This window comes from Phyllopteryx taeniolatus, chromosome 2 (genome assembly GCF_024500385.1).
Source record: "Phyllopteryx taeniolatus isolate TA_2022b chromosome 2, UOR_Ptae_1.2, whole genome shotgun sequence".
Classification (NCBI taxonomy): Eukaryota; Metazoa; Chordata; class Actinopteri; order Syngnathiformes; family Syngnathidae; genus Phyllopteryx; species Phyllopteryx taeniolatus.
In genome coordinates, this window is record NC_084503.1 from 38,605,806 (window position 1) to 38,631,877 (window position 26,072).

A 26,072-nucleotide genomic window follows, 5' to 3' on the forward strand; every position below is an offset into this window, starting at 1 on the left:
CTGCTCAATGATGATTTGAAAAGGTAAAGAACAGGCATAGTTTACTGGAAGACCGATCAATTCTGTTTTAATAAGAAATACAAGAATATTTTCAATCTTATCACTGCATCTTATAATGTTCCACAATAATGGCCTGTATATTGATGAAATCATTCACATTCAGGAGACGCTTGCCTCTCTACATGCTCACCTGTCACACACTGACAATATGCCATCATCATATGCATGTTCCCATTATTTTAAACAATAGACAATCCAAAGGTTTTTAATATGCAGTCAGGCTTGTTTCACATCAACAGTGCCATCATTTAATTACACTTATAATTAAACTGTTGCGAAGTATTGTATATAAAATTACACTATTATAATAATTGAATTTAATATAAGTTTAATACATTAATCTTTTATATAACAGAACACAATGGTTGGCTCAGCAGCTGCTGCTTCTTAACATTCATCGTGCTGCAGTGATACTGCATTCATATCTGACCTCTGACTTTTTTTTTTTTTTTGTTATATCACGTGAGAGCGGTCTTCTTCCCTCTCAGCCTGCCACCAAATTTTTTTCAGGGCTCTAAGACTGTTTGAAATGTGGTTGGAGGTGCACGGTAGATGCATCAACACAGCGAATGAATAAAGACAGACGAGATTAATATACTCATCCCATGATTGTTATGAAACCGTTTAAGAGTATTAAGATCACACGCACATACACGCACACATCCACGGATATTCTCCCACTCACACTAACTGAAAAAGCAACAATTTACAAAGAAATCTAAATTTAAAAAAAATAATTAACTGTAATTGTACATTTGACATCTGTGAAATATTGGATATTATTAATGTTACTGAAAAATACCTTGGTAAAGGGGGAAAACATTAAACCAAAGGAAACATATGTTTAAAATCAGGTCAATACAAAAATGTTTTTTTTGTTGTTTTTTTTTTTATGTGATTATTAATTCAGCCTTTGGTCTTTTGCATTTGCCAGTTACCGTATATGGACCATTCCACCGAATGGTGCCTTTTGCTTCCACAGGAAATTGAATAACTGCATAATAAAATTAAAAATTTTAATGTTTTTTCAAAAGTGTCCTGCACATCGATCTGTTTCTATATTCAATAAATGCAATTTCAAGTATTAATTTAAACTACCTCGAACACTGAAAATTTTGATTTATTGCCTTTCCCTGCTTTTTAAAATTTGAATTACCATGAAATATGATAATTGTAATCATTTAAAATGTTATATTTTTTTTACATGTTTTACTCCTTTTCCCAACTACACTAAGTTTCTTTTTTTTTAAGCAATTGCGTTGAAATTCACTCTTTAGTCGAGTACCTGAATTTTCATTCAGTCCTCTTACCCTAATATGTTACCCCTCTGAAAAAGCGACATGGGCCAGAGGGAGTTATGTCATTCAGATCCTCTGAAGGCCATGGGAAGGACAAAAGTAAGTTCACTCATTTATCTTTCTGTATATTTGATGATACAATGACTGAGGGGTAAATTCTCGGCACAGTCCTGCAACCTGAATTATGTTTTTGATGTTATTTGTTTATTTTTTTAAATATTTTTTTTTTATTCACTGTGATATGTGGGAGACCAACATTAACTCCATCCTCAAAAAAAGGCTCACCAGAGGACATACTTCCTGCGGCTTCTGTGGACGCACGGCCTGCCACAGGAGCTGTTGAGGCAGTTCTACACAGCAGTCATCGAATCAGTCCTATATTCATCCATTGCAGTATAAGTTGGTGCTGCCACAAAAAAAATTACAAACTCCGACTGCAACGGACAATCAGAACTGCATAAAAAAATGTCGGTAACCCCCCCTATCTGCCCTTGAGGACTTGCACACTGCCAGAACTAAGACAAGAGCATGCAAAATCCTCTTGGACCCTCCACATCCTGGTCACCACCAGCTCCTTCCCTCAGGTAGGCACTATCGAACAATGCAAACCAAAAGTAGAAGACATACCAACAGCTTCTTCCCTCTTGCCATTAACTTCTTAAACAGTTAACTTACAATTCCATTGTAACATGCAGCCAATTTAGTCTTGAGATTGTTATCACGTCTCTGTCGGGCCAATTCTGCATTATTTGTGCACTCAATGTAGTAGTGTCGCCACTCTGCACTACTTGCAAATCTGTTGTTCACCAATACTGGCCACTCATGTGCTTGAGAAGTATCTGCACCATTTGCACAATTGACACTGTTCCAGATTATCGTGACTACTAGTCACTTTAAACTGCATAAATTTCTCGAAGTCTCTGCGCCATTTGCACAATGGCACTGTACCAGACTATTGTTTTATTAGGTTTTTCAAACTACTCCAAATTGCTGGAGGACTCGGCATCATTTGCACAATTGTCAAAAAAAAATTTTTTTAAATGAATGTCTCGTCATTACCGGTAACCTTTTATTGCTCAGTGACTTTGTTTTTATGTTTTTATGTCTCAAAGGTATTCTCTGTTAACGTAGTAGAGCAGCTCCAACTACCAACACAAAAAGAGAGAAATGTAAGTTTTTTTTTTGTTTTTTTTAAAGCGTTACAACAAACACATCGCGCCGTTGCGGTACATATGACTCATACTCAAAATGTGCATGTGTTTAGGGGAAAAAAAATAAGGAATCCAAACTGCGCAAGTTATTTCTGAAGAGATTTGATTTATATCTCAATAATATAATATGTACATATTGTTTGTCCTGGCTTTATTTTTCAATTTTTACCAAAACAAGTAAGTTCAGTCAATAGCTGGCAGCTGTTTGCAGTCCACTTGTCTTGACCAAAAATATTTCAATTAGGTTGGCTTCTCTCAGAGAGAGAGGCATTTAATCTGATCGTGCTAAAATACATTTTAAAGCTGAAACAAAAGTAACAAGGATTCTTTCTGACTCGCTCTCTGAAATCCTGATTTTAGGATTGAGACCTAATCACAAACGTTCCTGACCTGTGATCCGTGTTCATGTGTTTGGATCAACTCTCTCTGACTGTTGACTGTCATCGTGATTTAAAGGAATAAAGCTGGCTTTATTCTTCTCTTGATCTGGTCACCTAAATGCAGAGAGGGCTTATGGGTAATTGATGTTCCTGGGCAGCCCCACTGTTGCATTTCTATCAGCACTCAGGTCAGAATATACAATGTAGTATGCTGTACATTCTGTATGTACAACAAGCAGCCACACTAATGTCTCTCAGCAAAAAAAAAAAAAAAACTATGCAAATTCACCTGCTTGATTCCGTTGTAAAATATAAAGCTAGATCCTGAGCAGCGCTAGTAAAGTGCTACATATTGGAAGGATCATTGCGGTGAGAGAGGGGCTCCACTGGTGCGTTCTCCCCTTCAGTGTTTCCTGGTTGGTCTGATCCAAGGTGGGAGGGGTCAGTGGGGCTGGCACAGTGCTAGGTGCCAGTGTGGTGAGGCTGGCGCACATGTTGTAGAGGTTTCCAGAGAACTGGGCCTTCTTGGACTCTTGTCTTAGGGACTCCCACACTGCTGCCGCTTCTCTGGGACAGCCAGACATGGCCGTGTTGGCACAAGTATGGAAGTCATTCCAGGACCTTTGAGGATTGAGGAAGAGAAGTAAGTCAAATTGGGTGCAGAAAGAAGCCATCAGACATTGTCATGTGCAGTTGATATAAAAAATCTACACACCCTGGTTTGAATGCTAGGTTTTTGTGATATTAATAAAATGATAATGCGACCTATAACCTGTACAACTCAATTGGGGCGGGGGGAGAAATCCTTTCGAGAGGGGCATTACAAGATAAACAACTCAGATAGTATGTTGCAAAAGTGTGCACACTCTCATACAGTGAATAGGGATGCACTGTGTTCAGAATTAAACAATCACATTCAAACTCATGTTAAATAGGAGTCAGGATTTGAAGTGCCTCCGATTAACCCCAAATAAACTTCAAATGTTCTGGTAGGCTTTTCCCGTCTGAAGGTTTTGCACTAACACTGACTGCTATTTCAAACTGTTCACAATTCCTTCAAATTATGGTTAGGGTTAAACTACTAACATAATATAACATACAATAGATGGGCTACTAGTAAGCAGCAAAGTCAAATTTAACATAATATTACCCAAGTAACTGGTAACAAGCAAACAACATCCATTTTCACTTAAGACATGTTTTGTATAAATGGCTCAGAAGGCAAGGTGATATGCACAAAACAATAACTTGCTTCAGTGGTTAGACTAATAAACAAAGTACTACTTAAACAAGTCAAATTTAACATAATATTACCTAAGTGGAATTCCGACAACAAGCAACAAGTGGAAATCTGCAAAGCAAAAGTCTTAATACCCGTTTGTGATTATGCTGCATTAAACTAAATTTAGATGTTTTTTTTGTTGTTTTTTTTAAAGAAACACAAATAGTTATGGACCCATATACTGTAAATGTTACAGGGATGTTCTTCTCTAGCAGCAAATGTAAGGTTTTATTAGACTGTGGTCTTCATATCCAAAAGCTAAAAATTAACTGTGAACTTCCATTCATGAAGTACACATACCACCAACAGAGTGGAAATGTTCCTCCGTAACTCTAATTTTACAACTTGCATCTGTCCATTTTCTCGAACACTTGTCCTCATTAGGGTACAAGGTGAGCTGGAACCTATTCCAGTTGACTTTGGGCGAGGGGCTGGGTACTAACTGGACTGACAGTCAATCATAGGGCGCTTTTTACAACTTGCTTACGGTATCAGAAATTTCCAAAGCGTCAATGGGGATGAGTATCGAGAGTTAGTGAATGGTTTCTATGGTGACAGCCTGATTCTCACCTGCAGATTGTGTCAATGTCCTGCGTGTCCTTGTCTTTTTGTGTTTCCACCAAACTGTCCCCGAGTGTCAGCAAACACTGTGCAAAACTCTTGTAGATGGAACCACATGAAACAGCAATTGCAGCGCCATTACATACTTGGACCAAGCCTGGAGAAAAGGGAAAAGTTGTAATGAAAGTATATTTAATATGAACAACGCATGCACATTGCGCACATGGTGTCATGTACTGCCCTGCAGTACCGTTTTTGGAGCCTGGATGGCGCTTTGCGCCCTCTCTTCCTCTCTCTCTCCCCTCCCCTCTCTTTCAGCTCCTTCCTCAAGCCGCGCACCTGTCACCAATCAGCCCTCGTCACCACCTGCATATAAGCCTGCCTGTTCCCAGAAATCCTCGCCAAAGTATTGCATCTTCTTCAAGCGGTACCAAGGCCCAACTGCCTCACGTAAGCCACACTATTCCTCGTTCCCTTTTATGACTGCCGTGTCTCTCCTCGTTCTCATTGTTTCCCCCATGTTCCTGATCCACGTCATTCCTGCCGCCAAGCCAGCCGCCTGTCCTCGCCACTGCCTGCCAACCCACCTAGGACCACCTCCATTACCTTTCCTAATAAACCCCTCCATCCATCCATTTTCAACACCGCTTATCCTGGTTAGGGTTGCGGGGCGCTGGAGCCTTTCCCTATCCGAAAGGCGGACTACACCCTGAACTGGTCGCCAGTCAGTCACAGGGCACATATAGACACGGACAACCATTCGCACTCACATTCATACCGTCACTGAATGGGAACTGAACCCACGCAGCCCGCACCAAAGTCAGGCGTACCACTACACCATGAGTGACGTTCCTAATAAACCGTTCATCATAATCTATCTGCGTCCGCCTGCTCTTGGGTCCAGCTCCTCTCCATACGTGACAGAATACTTTGGCCATTACGGACCTAGCAACCCTGGAGGCGCTTAAGAACGCACTCACCATCCAAGGCGCCTACATACGAAGACAAGAAAAGACTCTCCAAGAAATCATGGAATCCTTACACTCCCTCACGCAACAAGTATCCATCCTTTCCTCAAAGATGCAATCTGAACTTCCCTCACAAAGAACCACATGTACCTCTACCCGAACCCTACTCCGGGGATTTCGGCGCTTGTAGCCAATTCCTTCTCAACTGCACCCTAGTTTTCAACCTTCAACCATACAGTTATCCCACCGAACAATCCAAAGTAGCATATGTCACTAACCTCCTCCGCGGCAAAGCAGCTAAATGGTCCACTTCCTTATGGCACAACTCCATTCATTCGATTCATTTTCCGCCGAACTCCGTAAAGTATTCGATCACCCCGTTCAGGGCAAAGAAGCCACCCGTCGCCTCCTCACGCTCACTCAGAGCACTAAATCTGTAGCAGAATACTCCATTGAGTTCCTTATATTTGCGGGTGATTTGCGGGTGGGAAGACGCTGCGCTTAGGGGGATTTTTTCAAACGGCCTCTCCGAACAAGTCAAAGATGAGCTCGCGGGCCAGGACGAGCCCTCCTCTCTCGAGGATCTCATCGCCCTTTCCATTCATCTGGATAACAGACTGCAAGAGAGAGCACAAGAGAGGGGGGTCCATTCGCGCAAAAACCCTCCCACTCGCCGTCAGCTTTTCCCCCGCCTCCTGCACTTTTCGTCACTCCCCGTAGCACCCGATGAACCCATAATTCACCAGCTCCAAATCCCTCTCCAACCACTTCTGTCCCCGAAAAAAGTCACAGCGCTGGATGGCAGAGTCATTTCCCCTGTCACCCACCAAACAGTGCCTATCACGCTCCTTATTTCCGGGAATCACCGTGAGAACATTTCACTCTTTGTCATTCCTTCCCCTGAGACCCTCTTAGGTCTTGGAATTCTCTGGCTCCAACTTCTCAACCCTGCCATAGACTGGAATCATTTATCCATCACTGGATGGAGTCCTCATTGCCATTCATTGTCTGCTCTCTGCTATGCCACCCTCAGAAGACCCACCACCCTCTGTCACCACATTGGACCTCTCACAAATTCCCAAAGAGTATCATGACCTCTCCGCAGTATCAAGCAAGGACTTGGCAATCTCTCTACCCCCCTTCCACCGCCCATACGACTGTGCCATTGATCTCTTGCAGGTAGCTCCACTTCCCACCATTGATGTGCCATTGATCCCTTGCCGGTAACTTCCCAGCAGCCGACTGTTCAATCTCTCCTGTGTGGAGAAAAAAGCTATGGAGAATTACATCAGAGACTCCCTGGCTGCTGAACTCATACGCCCCTCCTCGTCTCCGGTCGGGACCAGGTTTTTCTTCGTGGAGAAAAAAGACACCACTCTCCGCCTCTCCATAGACTACCAAGGACACAACGACATAACCATAAAAAACAAGTCACCGCTACCCCTGATCGACCCGTCCTTTGAACCCCTCTGCAAAGCTCAGATTTTCACCAAATTGGACCTCCGAAACGCCTATCACCTCATCAGTATCCAAGAGGGGGATGTATGGAAGACCATCTTCAATACCCCTCTCTGACATTTCGAGTACCTGGTCATTTATCCATGATGTCCTCCGTGACATGCTCAACTGGTTCGTATTTGTGTACTTTGATGACATTCTAATCTTCTCCCGCTCCCCCAAAGTACACCGCATGCATGTGCGCAAAGTCCTCCAGCACCTCCTCGAGAACAGTCTGTTTGTCAAACCTGAGAAATGCGAATTCCACCTCTCCTCGGTACATTTTCTCGGTTACATAATTGCAACTGGACCCCGCCACGATCTAAGCCATCACTGACTTGCCCATCCCCATACCAGGTAAGAACTGCAACGCTTCCTCGGATTTGCCAACTTCTACCGTCGATTGATCCGAAACTACAGCAAGGTCGCAATCCCCGTCACCAGCCTCACACGCACCAGCTCCCCTTTCCAGTGGACCCGACAGCCTCTCAAGCATTCAATAAACTCAAAACCCTTTTCACCAATGCTCCCATTCTGCCCCACCCTGACCCATCCCTTCAGTTCGTGGTGGAGGTTGACGCCTCGGACTCCAGAGCTGGAGCTGTCCTCTCGCAGCGGGACCCCACGACCCAGAAACTACACCCCTGTGCTTTTTTTCCCCCAGTCGCCGATCCGCTGCAGAGAGGAATTATGATGTCGGCAACCGAGAGCTGCTGGCCATAATATGGGCCCTGGAGGAATGGAGACACTGACTGGAGGGGACTGAACAGCCACTTATCATTTGGACAGACCACAAAAACCTCGCTTACCTACGTTCCGCTAAACGTCTCAACCCTCAACATCCTCGCTGGGCACTATTCCTGAGCAGGTTAAATTTCAGTCTCTCCTTCCGTCCCGGTTCCCATAACACCAAGCCAGATGCCCTGTCCCGTATTTATTCACCACCCTCCAGCTCAGCAGAACCCCTCCCTTCTTGCTGCTTCATTGGAGCAGCCATGTGGAAGATTGAGCAGGTGGTCAAAGAGGCTCAAAAGAATCAACCTGATCCCAAGACCGGGCCTCCAAACCGCCTATTTGTACCGGATTCTGCACGTTCTGAAGTCCTACAGTGGGCCCACAACACAAAACTCACCCTGGCATCACCCATACAACCAAGTACATCCAGTGCTCCGTCTGCGCCCGAGGGAAGTCTTCACACCTGCCCCCAGCTGGTCTGCTGCGCCTCTTGCCAATTCCAAGCCGCCCTTGATCTCACATCGCCGTGGACTTCATTACCGGCTGCTGTGTGGCTGCACGCAACCCCTCCTCATGGAGCTCATTCCTCTCGTGGATTGAGTACGCTCACAACTCCCTCACCAGCTCTGCTACCGGTATGTCCCCGTTCATGGCTAACTACGGTTTCCAACCTCCACTATTCAGAATCAGAATCATCTTTATTTGCCAAGTATGTCCAAAAAAAACACACAAGGAATTTGTCTCCGGTATTTGGAGCCGCTCTAGTACGACAACAGACAGTCAATTGACAGAGAACACTTTTGTGACATAAAGACATTGACAAAAAGAAAAAAAAACAGTCACTGAGCAATAAAGGGTTGCTAGCTGTCTGGTAATGCCGGTACATTTTTTATTTTATTTTATTTTGATTGTCCGTTGCAGTCGGAGTTTGTCCTTTTTTGTAGCAGCAGCAAACCAGACTGTGATGGAAGAACACAGGACTGATTCAATGACCGCTGTGTAGAACTGCCTCAGCATCTCCTGTGGCAGGCCGTGCTTTCTCAGAAGCCGCAGGAAGTACATCCTCTGCTGGGCCTTTTTGAGGACGGAGTTGATGTTGGTCGCCCACTTCAGGTCCTGAGAGACTGTAATTCCCAGGAACTTGAAGGTCTCGACGGTTGACACAAGGCAGCTGGACAGCGTGAGGGGCAGCTGTGGCGAAGGATGCCTCCTGAAGTCCACGATCATCCCTACAGTCTTGAGCATGTTCAGCTCCAGGTTGTGTCGGCCGCACCACAGCTCCAGCCGCTCTCACTTCCTGTCGATATGCAGACTCGTCACTGTCCTTAATGAGGCCGATGACAGTGGTGTCATCTGTAAACTTCAGGAGTTTGACAGCCGGGTGCGCTGAGGTGCAGTCGTTCGTGTAGAGAGAGAAGAGCAGCGGAGAGAGGACACCACCTTGGGACGCCCCAGTGCTGATGCTGCGTGTGGATGAGGTGGTCTCTCCCAGCCTCACCTGCTGTGTCCTACCTGTCAGGAAGCTGTAAATCCACTGGCAGATGGCAGGTGAGACGCTGAGCTGGAGAAGCTTGGATGAAAGGAGTTCAGGGCTGATGGTGTTGAACGCTGAGCTGAAGTCCACGAACAGGATCCTAGCGTAGGTCCCTGCACTGTCGAGGTGTTCTAGGAAAAGTGCAGTGCCATGTTGACATTATACAGGGCCCTGTCCCCGCTCTGATATGCGTCCTCCTTAGCTTGGCGAAGCTGCTTAAGTTTGACAGTGAACCACGGCTTGTTGTTGTTGAAAGTGCGAAATGACTTTGTTGGTACACAAACCTCTTCACAGAAACGGATATAGGATGTGACTGTGTCCGTATATTCATCCAGGCTGCCAGCTGAATTTTCAAAGACACTCCAGTCTGTGCAGTCTAAACAGCTTTGAAGTTCCATCTTTGCTTCATTGGTCCACTTTTTCACTGTTTTCACTGTAGGCTTCGCGCATTTAAGTTCTTGCCTCTACGTCGGTCTTAAGTGAATTAAGGAATGATCAGAGGAGCCTAGGGCAGCAGGAGGTATAGCACGGTATGCGTTTTTTAGCGTAGTATAGCAGTGGTCTAAAATGTTATTTTCCCTGGTAGGACAGTCGATGTGCTGCTTGTATTTAGGGAGTTCGTGGTTGAGTTTAGCTTTGTTAAAGTCCCCGAGAATAATGAGGGGTGAGTCCGGGTGGTTTTTTTCAATTTCGTTGACTTGTTCGGCGAGCATTAGCAGTGCGGCGTTCGTGTTATCTTGAGGCGGGATGTACGCTCCAGCGAGGATGAATGATGCGAACTCACGCGGCGAGTAGAATGGCTTGCAGTTCAAAAACAGCGATTCCAAATGCGGCTGCAGTGTGTGCTGAGCTCCGTGACGTCCGTACACCATTTTTAGTTGATATAGAAGCATATTCCGCCGTCTTTTGTTTTCCCCAATAATTCCATGCCGCGGTCTGCTCGGTAAATATGGAAGCCGGGAGGCATGACTGCGCCATCGGGTACAGCGTCGCAGAGCCAGGTCTCCGTAAAGCACATGGCGGCGGAACGTCCAAAGTCTTTACTGGTCTTTATAAGGAGATGAAGCTCGTCCATTTTGTTGGGTACATTCGCGAGGTGGATCGACGGGAACGCCAATCTGTATCCCCTCTTGCAGAGTTTCACCTGGATGCCGCCTCGCTTCCCTCTGTGGCGTCGCCTCCGCCTCCATGCGCCGAAAACCGCGGACGCTGCTCCGGTGAGTAATCGGGGGAAAAAACTGAGCGGATTTGCGAAAGTTGGTGAAATAAAGTCCGGAGTAGCCTCCTTGATGGTTAGCAAGTCTCCCCTTGTGTAAGTGAGTCGTGTAATGTCTCCAAAGACGAACGAAAAACAAAAACAATACTAGACCACACTGGTAGGCGCCATCTTGGCTATTCAAATCCACACTATTCAAAGTACAGGAGCAGGCGGTGGCAGTTCCCACCGTACAGGATCACCTCCAGAGAGTCCAGGCAGTATGGAAGGACGTCCGGGCGGCGTTGACCCGGTCCGCGGCAAGCAAAAGCTCGCAGACCGTCATCGCTCCCCGACGCCCGAATACAAGGTGGGTCAGTCTGTCTGGCTTTCTTCCCACGACCTCCCACTTCGAACAGTCCCGTAAGATCACTCCGCGCTTCATTGGCCCTTTCCCCATCACCAAAATTATCAATCCCACTTCCATCCAATTGAAACTTCCGCAGTCCTTAAAAATTCACCCCATGTTCCACATCTCTTTGCTTAAGCCTGTCTCCACCTCTGCCTGCCAACCCACCTAGGACCACCTCTATTACCTTTCCTAATAAACCGTTAATCATAATCCATCTGCCTCTGCCTGCTCTTGGTTCCAGCTCATCTCCATACGTGACACATGGAGTCAAAACTATATCGATTCACATGGATGGTTGGGGGATTTCATGTAGTTTAGTAAAATGCAATGTCCATATGCTTGTAAGGATCAAATAGATGCAAAAATATGTTGTGTTGTATTCATCTGGAAGGATTACACATTGTGAAAGCCTAGGTTCACTGTGGCCTTACATAAGCATTGCCTGACTGCACTGATGAGACAAAACAACCCTCTGTCTGACTGGAAAGATTTAGTTACACAAGATTTTGCTACCAGGCTAGTGGGTTTTGGTCCCATTTAGTAATACTGTCTAATAGGACAAGGACCCGCTAGGAGAGTGAGTTCCGCATATCGTGAGTTACTGGAGTCAATTGAATTCCTCCACACAAAAGTGACTCAAGATGAAGTTTTTGTCACACTTTTTCCATCAATTAAATGCACATTGTGCTGCTCCTTCTGATGTGTGCGCTTTGGGGACAATTTAGTATAGATATACAGATGTACAGAATATAAAGACTCATTTGTCAGAAAAACTGGACTCATAGTCATTCTTTGCAGGAGAGGAATCACGTCTGTGAATATTGTTAGATTATCTGTATACGTTTTGCTTCACGATTTGTGTTCAAATATCCATTGCTTAAAGGATTATATCACCGCCACATAGATGCTATTAGTTAGCCTGTCTATGGCATTTCCCATTATGTGTTAGCATTAAGCTAGCGGAGGCTACTGTATGTGTTTTTAAATGCACAAAGTGTAATTGTCTTTGGCTTAAACTTCAACTGAGAGTGGCAACAAACAGCTTGGAGCCTCTTTTTGAAGAATTGCTTGCTAATTCTATCTACCTATCACGGTTGGGGTGGTCGAAAGCAAGACAAAAAACGTGGAGGACCCAAGTGCAGGGACGTAGGGAGGCAAGGCAGGAGTGCGGGAGTCAAAAAAATGATTTAATCTTCAAAAACGGCCAACAAGGAACATGGATAAAGCAAAACTAAACAAAGTCCCACAACCAAACCAATGTAACAAAGAAACACTTAAATACCTAAAACTGGAAAAAAACTATCACTGGTGAATAGGATGTAGAACAGATAGGGACAATGATACCCGACAATGCCATACTGCAAAGACAAAGACAATGAACCGACAAGAAGTGAAAGAAACCAGGGAACTAAATACAGATTGACGAGACAACGAGGAACACCTGGACAAGACATGAGTGGCTGGAGAGAACTGATTGGTCGACAAGGTAGAAGGTAGACACAACAACCTAATGAGCACACGACAAACATGGAACACAGGAAAAACTAAACACAACCCAAAACAAAACACAGACCATGACATTACCCCCCCCCCCAAAGTAACGGATCCCAGACGTTCCCCAAACAACAACCAAAAAGTCACCAACCCAGGGTGGGCGGAAGGGGGCCTGGAGGAGGGTACAAAGTCCACCCCTCAGGTCACTCTGGTGGCCATCCAGGCTATCCGAGGTGAGGTGCTTGGCTGAGCGGTTCAGGAGGTCGTCCAGGACGCCAAGCACCGCTGGACGAGCGCCGCCGGAGCCGGGACGGGTGGCGGCCGCTGGACGAGCACCGCTGGGCCGGAGCCGGAAGGAGAGCCTGGCGCGGCTGCCGAGAAGCAGGAACGGAAGCCTGGCGCGGCTGCCGAGGAGCAGGAACAGGGCCTGCAGTCGCTTCCTCAGCCTGCCACCATTGAGGTTTGGGAGTAGAGGGTGCGGGAGGGGCAGAGTGCACAGGGTCTCGGGAACTTGGAAAAATGGCTGGTACTGAACATGGTGGCAGGTTTGAATAGACGTGACTTAATTGGAGCTGTGGAACAACGTGTGGGAACGGGTGAAAAATTAAGTGATTTGGGAACAGGGGGAAAAAAATGAGAGGGCAAAATTTGACCTTTACTTGGGCGCCTCCGTTGGCCACCACGCGGCGGTCCCAGGTAGATGGCCAAACGGGTGCCCAAGAAAAGGTCAGAGGGAAAGGATTCAGACTCACTGGGGTTGGAAACGGGGAGACGTGACAAAAACTGACGAGGACGGGATAAACTAGGGAAGGAACCAGAAAAATCTCAATCTGTGTCAGAGTCAGAATCAGACAGGAGGTTAACTAAATCGGGGCCATCTTCACAATCAGAAAAATCTGAATCTAAAAAAACATGTGGATGTAAAATAGTAGGGCATGGTAAATAACTAGGACAAGTGGGGGGCACAGATGAAAAGGACAGAAAAGACTGAACGATAGGGCTTACTGGAGGAGGGTAGGTATGGTTGGCAGGCTGAGGACGGTGGGAGGCAGTTTGGTGGTGTCCAGGGTGACGCCATGTTCTTCCCGCTAGGTCCTGTTCTGGTCGGTTCATTCTGTCATGGTTGGGGTGGTCGAAGGTTTGGAAGGCAAGACAAAAAACGTGGAGGACCTAAGTGCAGGGAAGCAAGGAGGCAAGGCAGGAGTGCGGGAGTCTCAAAAAAATATTTAATCTTCAAAAACAGCCAACAAGGAACGTGGATAAAGCAAAACTAAACAAAGTCCCACAACCAAACCAAAGTAACAAAGAAACACTTAAATACCTAAAACTGGAAACAAACTATCGCTGGTGGGTAGGACGTAGAACAGATAGGGACAATGACACCTGACAATGCCATAATGCAAAGGCAATGACAATGAACCGACAAGAAGTGAAAGAAACCAGGGAACTAAATACAAACAGATTGACGAGACAACGAGGAACACCTGGAGAAGACATGAGTGGCTGGAGAGAGCTGATTGGTCGACACAAGGTAGACGAGAACAGGTGGACACAACAACGTAATGAGCACACGATAAACATGGAACACAGGAAAACATGGAACAAAACTAAACACAACCCAAACCAAAACACAGACCATGACACTACAAAACTGTTGATTGCTGTGAAGTGAGTTGAGTCACTGCCACCATACAGCACTCGTATCTCAAGTGTTTGTTGCAAGTCAAAGCAAAAAATTGTCTGAACGACAGCTCGTATCTCGAAAAACTTGTAAATTGGGTATTTTCTCTCTTTGTGTGTGTGTCTGTGTGTCTGCAGCGGGTTTCGAATGGTATCCCTCTCTCTGAAAAGCCCAAATTGGTACAGATGAGCTACTGCCACCCTTCCACGGTTGACAGGGTCCTTATATTGTACACTATATTCTATTCTAGCACATTTCTTTAATTTTCTACCCAGCATTCTGCTCAAGATTTCAACAGGGAACAGATCCTAGCCCATCTGATCTGGTGAAAGGACCATTGCAAGACTGGGACCCAGTCAATAGACTCCATTAATCCTATTAATTTAACTGAAATGTTCAAAATGATTCCACTCAATCACTGACATTGTTTGATATGCTCTTGTAGCTACTGGCCTGGAACAATGCTGCTGATGAAAATATAATTGTGTGCTCATACAGTGTTACAAACATGCAGTGCCTCATTAGGTACAGCTGTCTATTATTACATCTTTACGAGCTTTATCAACCATTTTGCATCCATCCATCCATCCATTCTCTACCGCTTATCCGGGTCGGGTCGCGGGGGCAGTAGCTTCAGCAGGGACGCCCAGACTACCCTCTCCCAAGCCACTTCATCCAGCTCTTCCGGGGGGATCCCGAGGCGTTCCCAGGCCAGCCGAAGGATGTAGTCTCTCCAGCGCGTCCTGGGTCGTCCCCGGGGTCTCCTCCCGGTGGGACATGCCCGGAACACCTCACCAGGGAGGCGTCCGGGAGGCATCCGAATCAGATGCCCCAGCCACCTCATCTGGCTCCTCTCAATGCGGAGGAGTAGCGGCTCTACTCTGAGATCCTCCCGGATGACCGAGCTTCTCACCCTATCTCTAAGGGAGAGCCCGGACACCCTGCGGAGGAAACTCATTTCGGCCGCTTGTATCCGGGATCTTGTTCTTTCGGTCACGACCCACAGCTCATGACCATAGGTGAGGGTAGGAACGAAGATCGACCGGTAAATTGAGAGCTTCGCCTTTCGGCTTAGCTCTTTCTTTACCACAACGGACCGATACAAAGTCCGCATCACTGCAGACGCTGCACCGATCCGCCTGTCGATCTCCCGTTCCATTCTTCCCTCACTCGTGAACAAGACCCCAAGATACTTGAATTCCTCCACTTGGGGCAGGATCTCATCCCCGACCTGGAGATGGCATGCCACCCTTTCCCGACTGAGGACCATGGTCTCAGATTTGGAGGTGCTGATTCTCATCCCAGCCGCTTCACACTCGGCTGCGAACTGCTCCAATGAGAGTTGGAGGTCACGGCTTGATGAAGCCAACAGAACCACATCATCTGCAAAAAGCAGAGATGCAATACTGAGGCCACCAAACCGGACCCCCTCTACGCCTCGGCTGCGCCTAGAAATTCTGTCCATAAAAGTTATGAACAGAATCGGCGACAAAGGGCAGCCTTGGCGGAGTCCAACCCTCACCGGGAACGAGTTCGACTTACTGCCGGATATGCGGACCAAACTCTGACTCCGGTCGTACAGGGACCGAACAGCCCGTATCAGGGGGTTCGGTACCCCATACTCCCGAAGCACTCTCCACAGGACTCCCCGAGGGACACGGTCGAACGCCTTCTCCAAGTCCACAAAACACATGTAGACTGGTTGGGCGAACTCCCATGCACCCTCGAGGACCCTGCCGAGGGTGTAGAGCTGGTCCACTGTTCCACGGCCAGGACGAAAACCACACTGCTCCTCCTGAATCTGAGATTCGACTTCCCGACGGACCCTCCTCTCCAGCACCCCTGAATAGACCTTACCAGGGAGGCTGAGCAGTGTGATCCCCCTGTAGTTGGAACACACCCTCCGGTCCCCCTTCTTAAAAAGGGGGACCACCACCCCAGTCTGCCAATCCAGAGGCACTGTCCCCGATGTCCACGCGATGTTGCAGAGGCGTGTCAACCAGGACAGCCCCACAACATCCAGAGCCTTTAGGAACTCCGGGCGAATCTCATCCACCCCCGGGGCCCTGCCACCGAGGAGCTTTTTAACTACCTCGGTGACCTCAAACCCAGAGATAGGAGAGCCCGCCTCAGAGAACTCACACTCTGCTTCCCCATGGGAAGGCGTGTCGGTGGAATTGAGGAGGTCTTCGAAGTATTCTCCCCACCGACTCACAACGTCCCGAGTCGAGGTCAGCAGCGCCCCATCCCCACTATACACAGTGTTGGTGGTGCACTGCTTTCCTCTCCTGAGACGTCGGATGGTGGACCAGAATTTCCTCGAAGCCGTCCGGAAGTCTTTCTCCATGGCCTCACCGAACTCCTCCCATGCCCGGGTTTTTGCTTCAGCGACCACCAGAGCTGCATTCCGCTTGGCCAGCCGGTACCCATCAGCTGCCTCAGGAGTCCCACAGGACAAAAAGGCCCGATAGGACTCCTTCTTCAGCTTGACGGCATCCCTCACCGTTGGTGTCCACCAACGGGTTCGCGGATTGCCGCCACGACAGGCACCGACCACCTTACGGCCACAGCTCCGGTCGGCCGCCTCAGCAATGGAGGCGCGGAACATGGTCCACTCGGACTCGATGTCCCCCGCCTCCCCCGGAACATGAGCAAAGTTCTGTCGGAGGTGGGAGTTGAAACTCCTTCTGACAGGGGATTCTGCCAGACGTTCCCAGCAGACCCTCACAATACGTTTGGGCCTGCCACGTCGGACCGGCATCTTCCCCCACCATCGGAGCCAACTCACCACCAGGTGGTGATCAGTTGACAGCTCCGCCCCTCTCTTCACCCGAGTGTCCAAGACATGCGGCCGCAAGTCCGATGACACGACCACAAAGTCGATCATCGAACTGCGACCTAGGGTGTCCTGGTGCCAAGTGCACGTGTGGACACCCTTATGCTTGAACATGGTGTTCGTTATGGACAATCCGTGACGAGCACAGAAGTCCAATAACAGAACACCGCTCGGGTTCTGATCGGGGGGGCCGTTCCTCCCAATCGCGCCCTTCCAGGTCTCACTGTCATTGCCCACGTGAGCATTGAAGTCCCCCAACAGAACAATGGAGTCCCCAGCGGGAGCGCTCTCCAGCACCCCCTCCAAGGACTCCAAAAAGGGTGGGTACTCTGAACTGCTGTTTGGTGCATAGGCACAAACAACAGTCAGGACCCGTCCCCCCACCCGAAGGCGGAGGGAGGCTACCCTCTCGTCCACCGGGGTGAACCCCAACGTACAGGCGCCGAGCCGGGGGGCAATAAGTATACCCACACCTGCTCGGCGCCTCTCACCATGGGCAACTCCAGAGTGGAAGAGAGTCCAACCCCTCTCGAGAGGACTGGTACCAGAGCCCCAGGTGTGTGTGGAGGCGACTCCGACTATATCGAGTCGGAACTTCTCGACCTCACACACCAGCTCGGGCTCCTTCCCTGCCAGAGAGGTGACATTCCACGTCCCTAGAGCCAGCTTCTGTAGCCGGGGATCGGATCGCCAAGGTCCCCGCCTTCGGCCACCGCCCGGCTCACACTGCACCCGACCCCTATGGCCCCTCCCACAGGTGGTGAGCCCATGGGAAGGGGGACCCACGTTACCCTTTCGGGCTGTGCCCGGCCGGACCCCATGGGTGCAGGCCCGGCCACCAGGCGCTCGCCTTCGAGCCCCACCACCAGGCCTGGCTCCAGCGGGGGGCCCCGGTGGCCCGCGTCCGGGCAAGGGAAAACGAAGTCCATTGTTTGTCGTCATCATTAGGGGTCTTTGAGCCGTGCTTTGTCTGGTCCCTCACCTAGGACCTGTTTGTCATGGGTGACCCTGCCAGGGGCATAAAGCCCCAGACAACTTAGCTCCTAGGATCACTGGGACACACAAACCCCTCCACCACGACAAGGTGACGGCTCAAGGAGGGGACCATTTTGCATTACAAAGATAATAATACACTGTTCCCCCATTATTTGCAGGGGCTGGGGACAGAGCCCTGCTGTTAAGTGACCACCAAAAAAAGGTTTGCAATTGCCTATTGATGCTACAAGATGATGGCAAAGCACTTCATCAGACAATGCTTTGACCTGACTAAATGAACCTCCTCTCTTCACTTCAACATAGTTCATTGGCCCCAAGCTGCCACAAGATGGCGCCAAAGCAATACTTTTATATCAAAGTTCATTGAGTTTTGCAACAAATACCAGAAGATAGGTTCCAAAAAATAATTATCAAAAAATAAGCAAATTCCCAACTGTGCCAGGGTTCACGTTCAGTTATTGGTAGTGTAGTAGGTTTCCTAACTGCCTTTGATGAAGATGGCCTGGTCTAAATTCCTGGTTAGTAGCCCATTTTCAGTCAACTATTGATTCAGGTCTGTCCCTGACACTCCACAAGTAGTACAGACCATGGCTGGAAGGATGGCTGGATAGTTTGCTGTGGTACTTCATCATTCAGAGAGGTGTTTCTAACATTGTCACTCTCTCAGGCAGCGCAGTTCCACACCACTGCAAACTACTGTACAACCACTTAAATAAACAAATACCTAAATTGAATTAAGTAACACCTCTCTGATTATCAATTAAAAGCGAGCATTATTATCTTCGAAAAGGCCAAATTTTAATACAGTCCTTGAATTGGTTGCTACAATCACAGCAGGCAGAGAAATCCCTTCTGAAAGTGTCTGTCACACACATATCCATACAAATGTAGTCTCCAATCTACATGACATACCCAAATTTGTGATTTTGTACTACACCATAAACAATCATCAGTGTCTACATATGATTCTGTGTAAAGTTACAGGAGACAAATTGTATTTTAACCAATTATTTTTACACTCATGATGTGAAATTGTACAGCTATAGCTACATACAAAGAATTAGATATTCCATCTGTTTTTCATCAGTGTTTCACTCATGTCATGTTCTTTAGCAGTCATCCAAACTACTTTTTGAAAGACGTGAATGTCCAACTAGACTCAGGACCCACATAAAGCAACCCTCAAGATGGGACAAAATTGCTACAAAATTCTGGAAACTTGACAGCACACATACACTCACACAGACCAAACAGAAACAATCTTACTGATGGAGAAGGCGATGGGCAGCAGTAGAGCTGTGACGCCTGCCCGGGACTTCATTTTTGGGCTCAGCAGAGTCCCGTGGAGCTGAGTCCCTCCAACGTAGAGGCTCTGATGTGACGCTACTGATGGATGTAAATCCACAAAATGTGAAGCGTCCTGCCACCATCCGTTGGGAATTCATGAGAATTGCAAAAGTACAAAACGCACAGTGGCACAAGCCTGCTGGATTAGCGTGTGTGTGTGTGTGTGTGTGTGTGTGTGTGTGTGTGTGTGTGTGTGTGTGTGTGTGTGTGTGTGTGTGTGTGTGTGCGTGTGTGTTTGTGTGTGTGTGTGTGTGTGTGTGCGTGTGTGGTCTGCGTCATGAGAGGGTTGAACCAAAGCAGCACACATCCCAACGCAGCACACTGGATTAAAGCATTCTAATTTCCGGTCTTTAGTATTTAGAACCTTTATTGACACACACACAAACACATCCAGCGAGACATTGTAATAACGTGTCCAACAAACATTGACCTGTAACAGAATCCTGCTTTGACAAATGTGACAGGGGAGATGTAAAATGGAAACATGATTATGAGTAGGGGTTTTTTCCCCCCTTCATGTGAACAGATGGTGTCCCAGTGCAGATGAGAGAATGTAGCCATGCACCTGAGATGTCAATGTGGCAGCAGAGCACCCTTTGAGAGTACAACCAATCCACGTGGGAGTCATGCAAAGTCACAGTGTGTGGATCATGAGTTATTTGAAGAGGACAAAAGAGACACTCTACTTTAAAGTCCCGTGTAAAGTGGGGAAAAAAAACTTCTACTTCTAAATTTGACACACCACAAAGAACAGTGTTGTTAACAACCCTGCCTAATTTGACTGATTAAAAAATCGACAAGAAGGATGAACGCTGTGGCCGTGCCCACTGAATGCGCTGAAATCACGCCCAGCTCAACTGTCAAATGTCAATCAATTAGGATTACTACAACCTGACTTTGCCTAGCATTTTCTTATGCCTATACAAACTATTGCATTTGAGTAGCAAAATTATATCTGCTTAAAGCCTCCGGTGGCTGGAATATATCCCACTGGGTCATTGCAGGGCTTGTCCGCACCGCGACAACAAGGCGCTCTAAAGTGGCCAAGCCAGCCCTTAGTCCACACACTGGCTGTCAACTTTTATTTTTTTCCCCTCCTCACTCTTCCGTCTTTCTCTGCGTGACGTGCACACACTTCTGGCTGAGATTGAGGCGCTTTAAAGCAGCCACGTCAGGACAAAGTCTCTGTCCACACACTGACTCTCAAGTCTGACTTCGCCTCCCCCAACCCCTCCTTGCTTTTCTTTCTTTCTCAGTGTGACGTGCTCGCACTCACAGGCAACAACGAGGCACTCTAAAGCGGCCACACTAACGCAAAGCTCTGCTCATAAGCTGGCTGCCAAGTCTGACTTCTTTTATTTTTTTACTTTTTTTCTCCCTCCTCACTCTTCCATCTCTCTCTGCGTGATGCACATGCAGTTTCGGGCAACAACGAGGCGCTCTAAAGCAGCCAGGCCAGCGGACTATCCGAAGGGAAGATGCATTTTCGGGGTGTAGGAACAGCTAGCAAGCTAATTGCACTTCGCAACTGCGCCACATAACTGCTGAAGCAAACGAAGGCGCTAAAGTTCTTATACAGTGGGGGTGAGGTGACCCATGTCAGTACCAAAGTGCATCACTGATCCCCGTTTTAACCATGGCCCAGAAAAACTGCTGACCACAATATCTCCACAATTGTGTACTACATAGTTATCAGTCTTTGCACGTTTTTAGCAATTATCTTCAAACATATATTATGCATTTACAAACAAATCTCAGAATTAACTTTACAGGGTCTTTAAGATGAACAACCGTATTGCCTTACCTTGGCTTGAAATCCTCTTCCTCTCTACCTTTTGGCCTCCAAATCCTGTGCTACACCCTCCTACAGGTGGCTCACACTGTGCATTAGTGTAAATCCTGGTTCACATCTGTATACTGACAAGGAATGGCAGCACATTGTTAATCTGCAGTTTAATACAACCATTAACTGAAGACTAATCTGTCTGTGACTGAAGCCACAGGCCTGAATTAATACATCATCATGGAAGCTACTTTGACAGCAGCTCTTTGTTTGTTTGGCAGACATGTTTCACACTGTCACCCTTAAGACACATTAATGAAGTACATTGATGTATTGGTCAACTAACATTACGAGGGATTTGTGCTTATTTACTTTAGGTTTTTTTTTAAATAAAATCATCAAGCATTAGCAAGTACTTATAGTGTGACAGTCTAAACTCCAATGTAAGGGTATGTAGTATGTACATTTATTAGCCACAATATTTGGTGCAACTATAGAATCCATTGAGACTCATAAAAAAAATATACCTTAACACAGACTAATTCAAAACACGCACATTTTAAATCATTTTTCGTCATTGACATGAATGAAAATGCCATTAATGTGTTCTGTGTTAAAAATGGTTTACTCAAGTGTTTCTTTGTTACTTTGTGTTTAGATTTTGGTCTTTGTTAATTTAGCATTTAGACTTTTCCATGATCCTTGTTTTCCTTTGTTTTTGGAATTAAATTTTAAAAAATGTATATACTCCTGCACTACTGCGTTGCCTCCCTGCTTCCCTGCACTTGGGTCCTCCATCTTTTTGCCTTGCCTTCCTCGCCTTCGACCACCCCAAACGTGACAGAATGAACCGAACAGAACAGGACCTAGCGGGAAGAACATGGCGTCTCCCTGGACACCACCAGACTGCCTCCCACCGTCCTCAGCCTGCCAACCATACCTACCCTCCTCCAGTAAGCCCTATCGTTCCGTCTTCTCTGTCCTTTTCACCCGTGTCCCCCACTTTTCTAGTTAATCCCCGTGCCGTACAATTTTACCTCCACATTGTTTTTTTTAGATTCTTATTCTGACTCCGACACAGATTTAAATTTTTCTGGTTCCTTCACTAGTTTTTCCAGCCCAAGTCAGTTTTTGTCACGTCTTTTCTTGGGCACCCGTTTGGCCATCTACCCGGGACCGCCGCGTGGTGCCCAACATAGGCACCCAAGTAAAGGTCAAATTTTGCCCCCTCGTTTTTTCCCCTCTGTTCCCAAGTCACCTAATTTTTCACCAGTTCCCACACCTTGTTCGATGCCTCCAATTAAATCACGTCCATCCAAACCTGCCCCCAAACCTGCCACTCTCGAACCCTCTACTCTCAAACCTCAATGGCAGCAGGCTGAGGAATCGATTGCAGACCCCGTTACGGCTCCTCGGCAGCTGCGCCATGCTCCTGTTCTCCCTCCTCTGCAGCTGCGCCAGGATCCCGTTCCGCCACCCGTCCTTGCTCCGGCGGCGCTCGTCCAGCGGCCGCCACCAGACCCCATTGCCTGGCCCCTGCATTACCATTGGGTTCGGCACCGTGGCCGTCCGCCTGAATGGCCTTATAAAGACACTGGGGCTTGGCGTCCTGTACGACCTCCTGAACCGCTCAGCCAAGCACCTCACCTCAGGTGGCCTGGACGGCCACCAGACTGACCTGAGGGGTGGACTCTGAACCCTCCTCCAAGCCCCCTTCCACCCACCCTGGGGTTGGTGACTTTTTGGTTTTCTTTTGGGGAACGTCTGGGATCCGTTCCTTTGGAGGGGGAAACTGTCATGGTCTGTGTTTTGGTTTGGGTTGTGTTTAGTTTTGTTCCATGTTTTCCTGTGTTCCATGTTTGTCGTGTGCTCATTTGGTTGTTGTGTCCACCTGTTCTCGTCAACCTTCTACCTTGTCGACCAATCAGCTCTCTCCAGCCACTCGTGTCTTGTCCAGGTGTTCCTCGTTGTCTCGTCAATCTCTTTGTATTTAGTTCCCTGATTTCTTTCAGTTCTTGTCGGTTCATTGTTGTTGTCAGGTGTGTTTGCAGTATGTCATTGTCATGTCATAGTTGCCAGTTGTGTCGTTCAGTTATTTCACCAGTCGTGTGTTGTTTCTTGTTTTGGGTTTACTCAAGTGTTTCTTTGTTACTTTGTGTTTAGATTTTGGACTTTGTTAATTTAACATTTAGACTTTTCCATGATCCTTGTTTTCCTTTGTTTTTGGAATTAAATATAATTTTTTATATACTACTGCGTTGCTTCCCTGCACTTGGGTCTTCCATGTTTTTGCCTTGCCTTCGACCACCCCAAATGTGACAGATACCAAATCAGTGGCCTTCAAAAGATGACACATTTTGCACAAACAGGCCTGAACGTAAAGGTTTGTGTTGTAATCATGGCGGTCTTTGAAAAAGAAGAGTTGTGTAAGTTTGATTGACAGGACTGGATTAAAGCATTATGTAACACGGAAGGAGGGGAAAAAAATCCAGATGAGATTAGAGTCTAGGTCCTCTCTCTGTGGAATACTCACCATCCCTTTACCCAACCTAACTCTTGACATCATTAGCATTATTGTTTTTGTTGTCATTGTTAAGAATTGTTCATATCGATAGAACTGTATTCCAAATCAGAACCTTCAGGCAATGGGCCATCCAAACTGCAATGACTGAGCTCACTCCATAAGTGCCTTCTAGAGGGAGAAAACAATGGTGCAACTTGGAGTACAGTGGGGCAAAAAGGTATTTAGCCCGCCACCAATTGTGCAAGTTCTCCCACTTAAAAAGATGAGAGAGGCCTATAATTTTCATCACAGGTATACCTCACCTATGAGAGACAAAATGAGAAAAAAATAAAATAAAATCCAGAAAATCACAGTCTTCTTTTTAAATTTATTAGTAAATTATGGTGGAAAAAAGTATTTGATCAATAACAAAAGATCATCTCAATACTTTGTTATATACCCTTTGTTGGCAATGACAGAGGTCAAACGTTTTCTGTAAATCTTCACAAGGTTTTCATACACTGTTGCTGGTATTTTGGCCCATTCCTCCATTCAGATCTCCTTTAGAGCAGTGATGTTTTGGGGCTGTCGCTGGGCAACACAGACTTTCAACTCCCTCCAAAGATTTTCTCTGGGGTTAAGATCTGGAGACGGGCTAGGCCACTCCAGGACCTTGAAATGCTTCTTACAAAGCCACTCCTTCATTCCCTGGGCAGTGTGTTTGGGATCACTGTCATGCTGAAAGACCCAGCCACGTTTCATCTTCAATGCTGCCCTTGCTGATGGAAGGTTTTCACTCAAAATCTCACGATACATGGCCCCATTCATTCTTTCTTTTTCACGGATCTGTCATCCTGGTCCCTTTGCAGAAATACAGCCCCAAAGGATGATGTCTCCATCCCCATGCTTCACAGTAGGTACACTGGATACGGAAAGTATTCAGACCCCCTTAAATTTTTCACTCTTTTTTTATATTGCAGCCATTTGCTAAAATAGTTTAAGTTCATTTTTTTCTACATTAATCTACACAGAGCACCATATTGACAGAAAAAAAACAGTTTTGTTGAAATTTTTGCAGATTTATTAAAAAAGAAAAACTTAAATATCACACAGCCATAAAGTATTCAGACCCTTTGCTCAGTATTTAGCAGAAGCACTCTTTTGAGCTAATACAGCCATGAGTCTTTTTGGGAATGATGCAACAAGTTTTTCACACCTGGATTTGGGGACCCTCTGCCATTCCTCCTTGCAAATCCTCTCCAGTTCTGTCAGGTTACATGGTGAACGGTGGTGGACAGCCATTTTCAGGTCTTTCCAGAGCTGCTCAATTGGGTTTAAGTGAGGGCTGTGGCTGGGCCATTCAAAAACAGTCACAGAGTTGTTCGGAAGCCACTCCTTCTTTATTTTAGCTGTGTGCTTAGGGTCATTGTCTTGCTGGAAGGTGAACCTTCGGCCCAGTCTGAGGTTCTGAGCACACTGGAGAAGGTTTTCGTCCAGGATATCCCTGTACTCTGCTGCATTCATCTTTCCTTCAATCACAAGTCGTCCTGTCCCTGCAGCTGAAAAACACACCCACACCGTGATGCTGCCACTATCATGCTTCACTGTCGGGACTGTATTGGACAGGTGATGAGCAGTGCCGGGTTTTCTCCCCACATGCCACTTAGAATTAAGGCCAACAATTTATATATTGGTCTCATCAGACCAGAAAATCTTATTTCTCACCATCTTGGAGTCCTTCAGGTGTTTTTTAGCAAACTCCATGCGGGCTTTCATGTGTCTTGCACTGAGGAGAGGCTTCCGTCGGGCCACTCTGCCATAAAGCCCCGACTGGTGGAGGGCTGCAGTGATGGTTGACTTTCTAGAACTTTCTCCCATCTCCTGACTGCATCTCTGGAGCTCAGCCACAGTGATCTTTGGGTTCTTCTTTACCTCTCTCACCAAGGCTCTTCTCCCCCAATTGCCGGACGGCCAGCTCTAGGAAGGGTTCTGGTCGTCCCAAACGTCTTCCATTTCAGGATTATGGAGGCCACTGAGCTCTTAGGGACCTTAAGGGCAGCAGAATTTTTTTTTGTAACCTTGGCCAGATCTGTACCTTGCCACAATTCTGTCTCTGAGCTCTTCAGGCATTTCCTTTGACCTCATGATTCTCATTTGCTCTGACATGCACTGTGAGCTGTAAGGTCTTACATAGACAGGGGTGTGGCTTTCCTAATCAAGTCCAATCAGTATAATCAAACACAGCTGGACTCCAGTGAAGGTGTAGAACAATTTTAAGGATGGTCAGAAGAAATGGACA

General features: G+C 46.9%; 1 protein-coding gene across 4 annotated transcripts; it reads right to left on the minus strand.

Annotated features, from left to right (window-relative positions):
- Positions 1-51: 51 nt before the first annotated feature.
- nrn1lb (neuritin 1-like b) lies at positions 52-19,727 on the minus strand. 4 transcript variants are annotated; one of them, XM_061766155.1, is made up of 4 exons: positions 19,407-19,727; positions 13,633-13,741; positions 4,802-4,949; positions 52-3,570 (listed from the first exon to the last, which is right to left on the minus strand). In XM_061766155.1, the coding sequence occupies exons 2-4, from the start codon at positions 13,703-13,705 to the stop codon at positions 3,267-3,269; spliced, it is 525 nt and encodes a 174-aa protein (XP_061622139.1). In that variant the 5' UTR covers positions 13,706-13,741; positions 19,407-19,727; the 3' UTR covers positions 52-3,266. The 4 variants fall into 4 exon arrangements, with proteins under 4 accessions (XP_061622139.1, XP_061622138.1, XP_061622140.1 ...); XM_061766154.1 differs by having other exon boundaries at positions 13,633-13,797; positions 19,407-19,726; XM_061766156.1 differs by lacking the exon at positions 13,633-13,741 and having other exon boundaries at positions 19,407-19,707.
- Between the last annotated feature and the right edge of the window lie 6,345 nt (positions 19,728-26,072).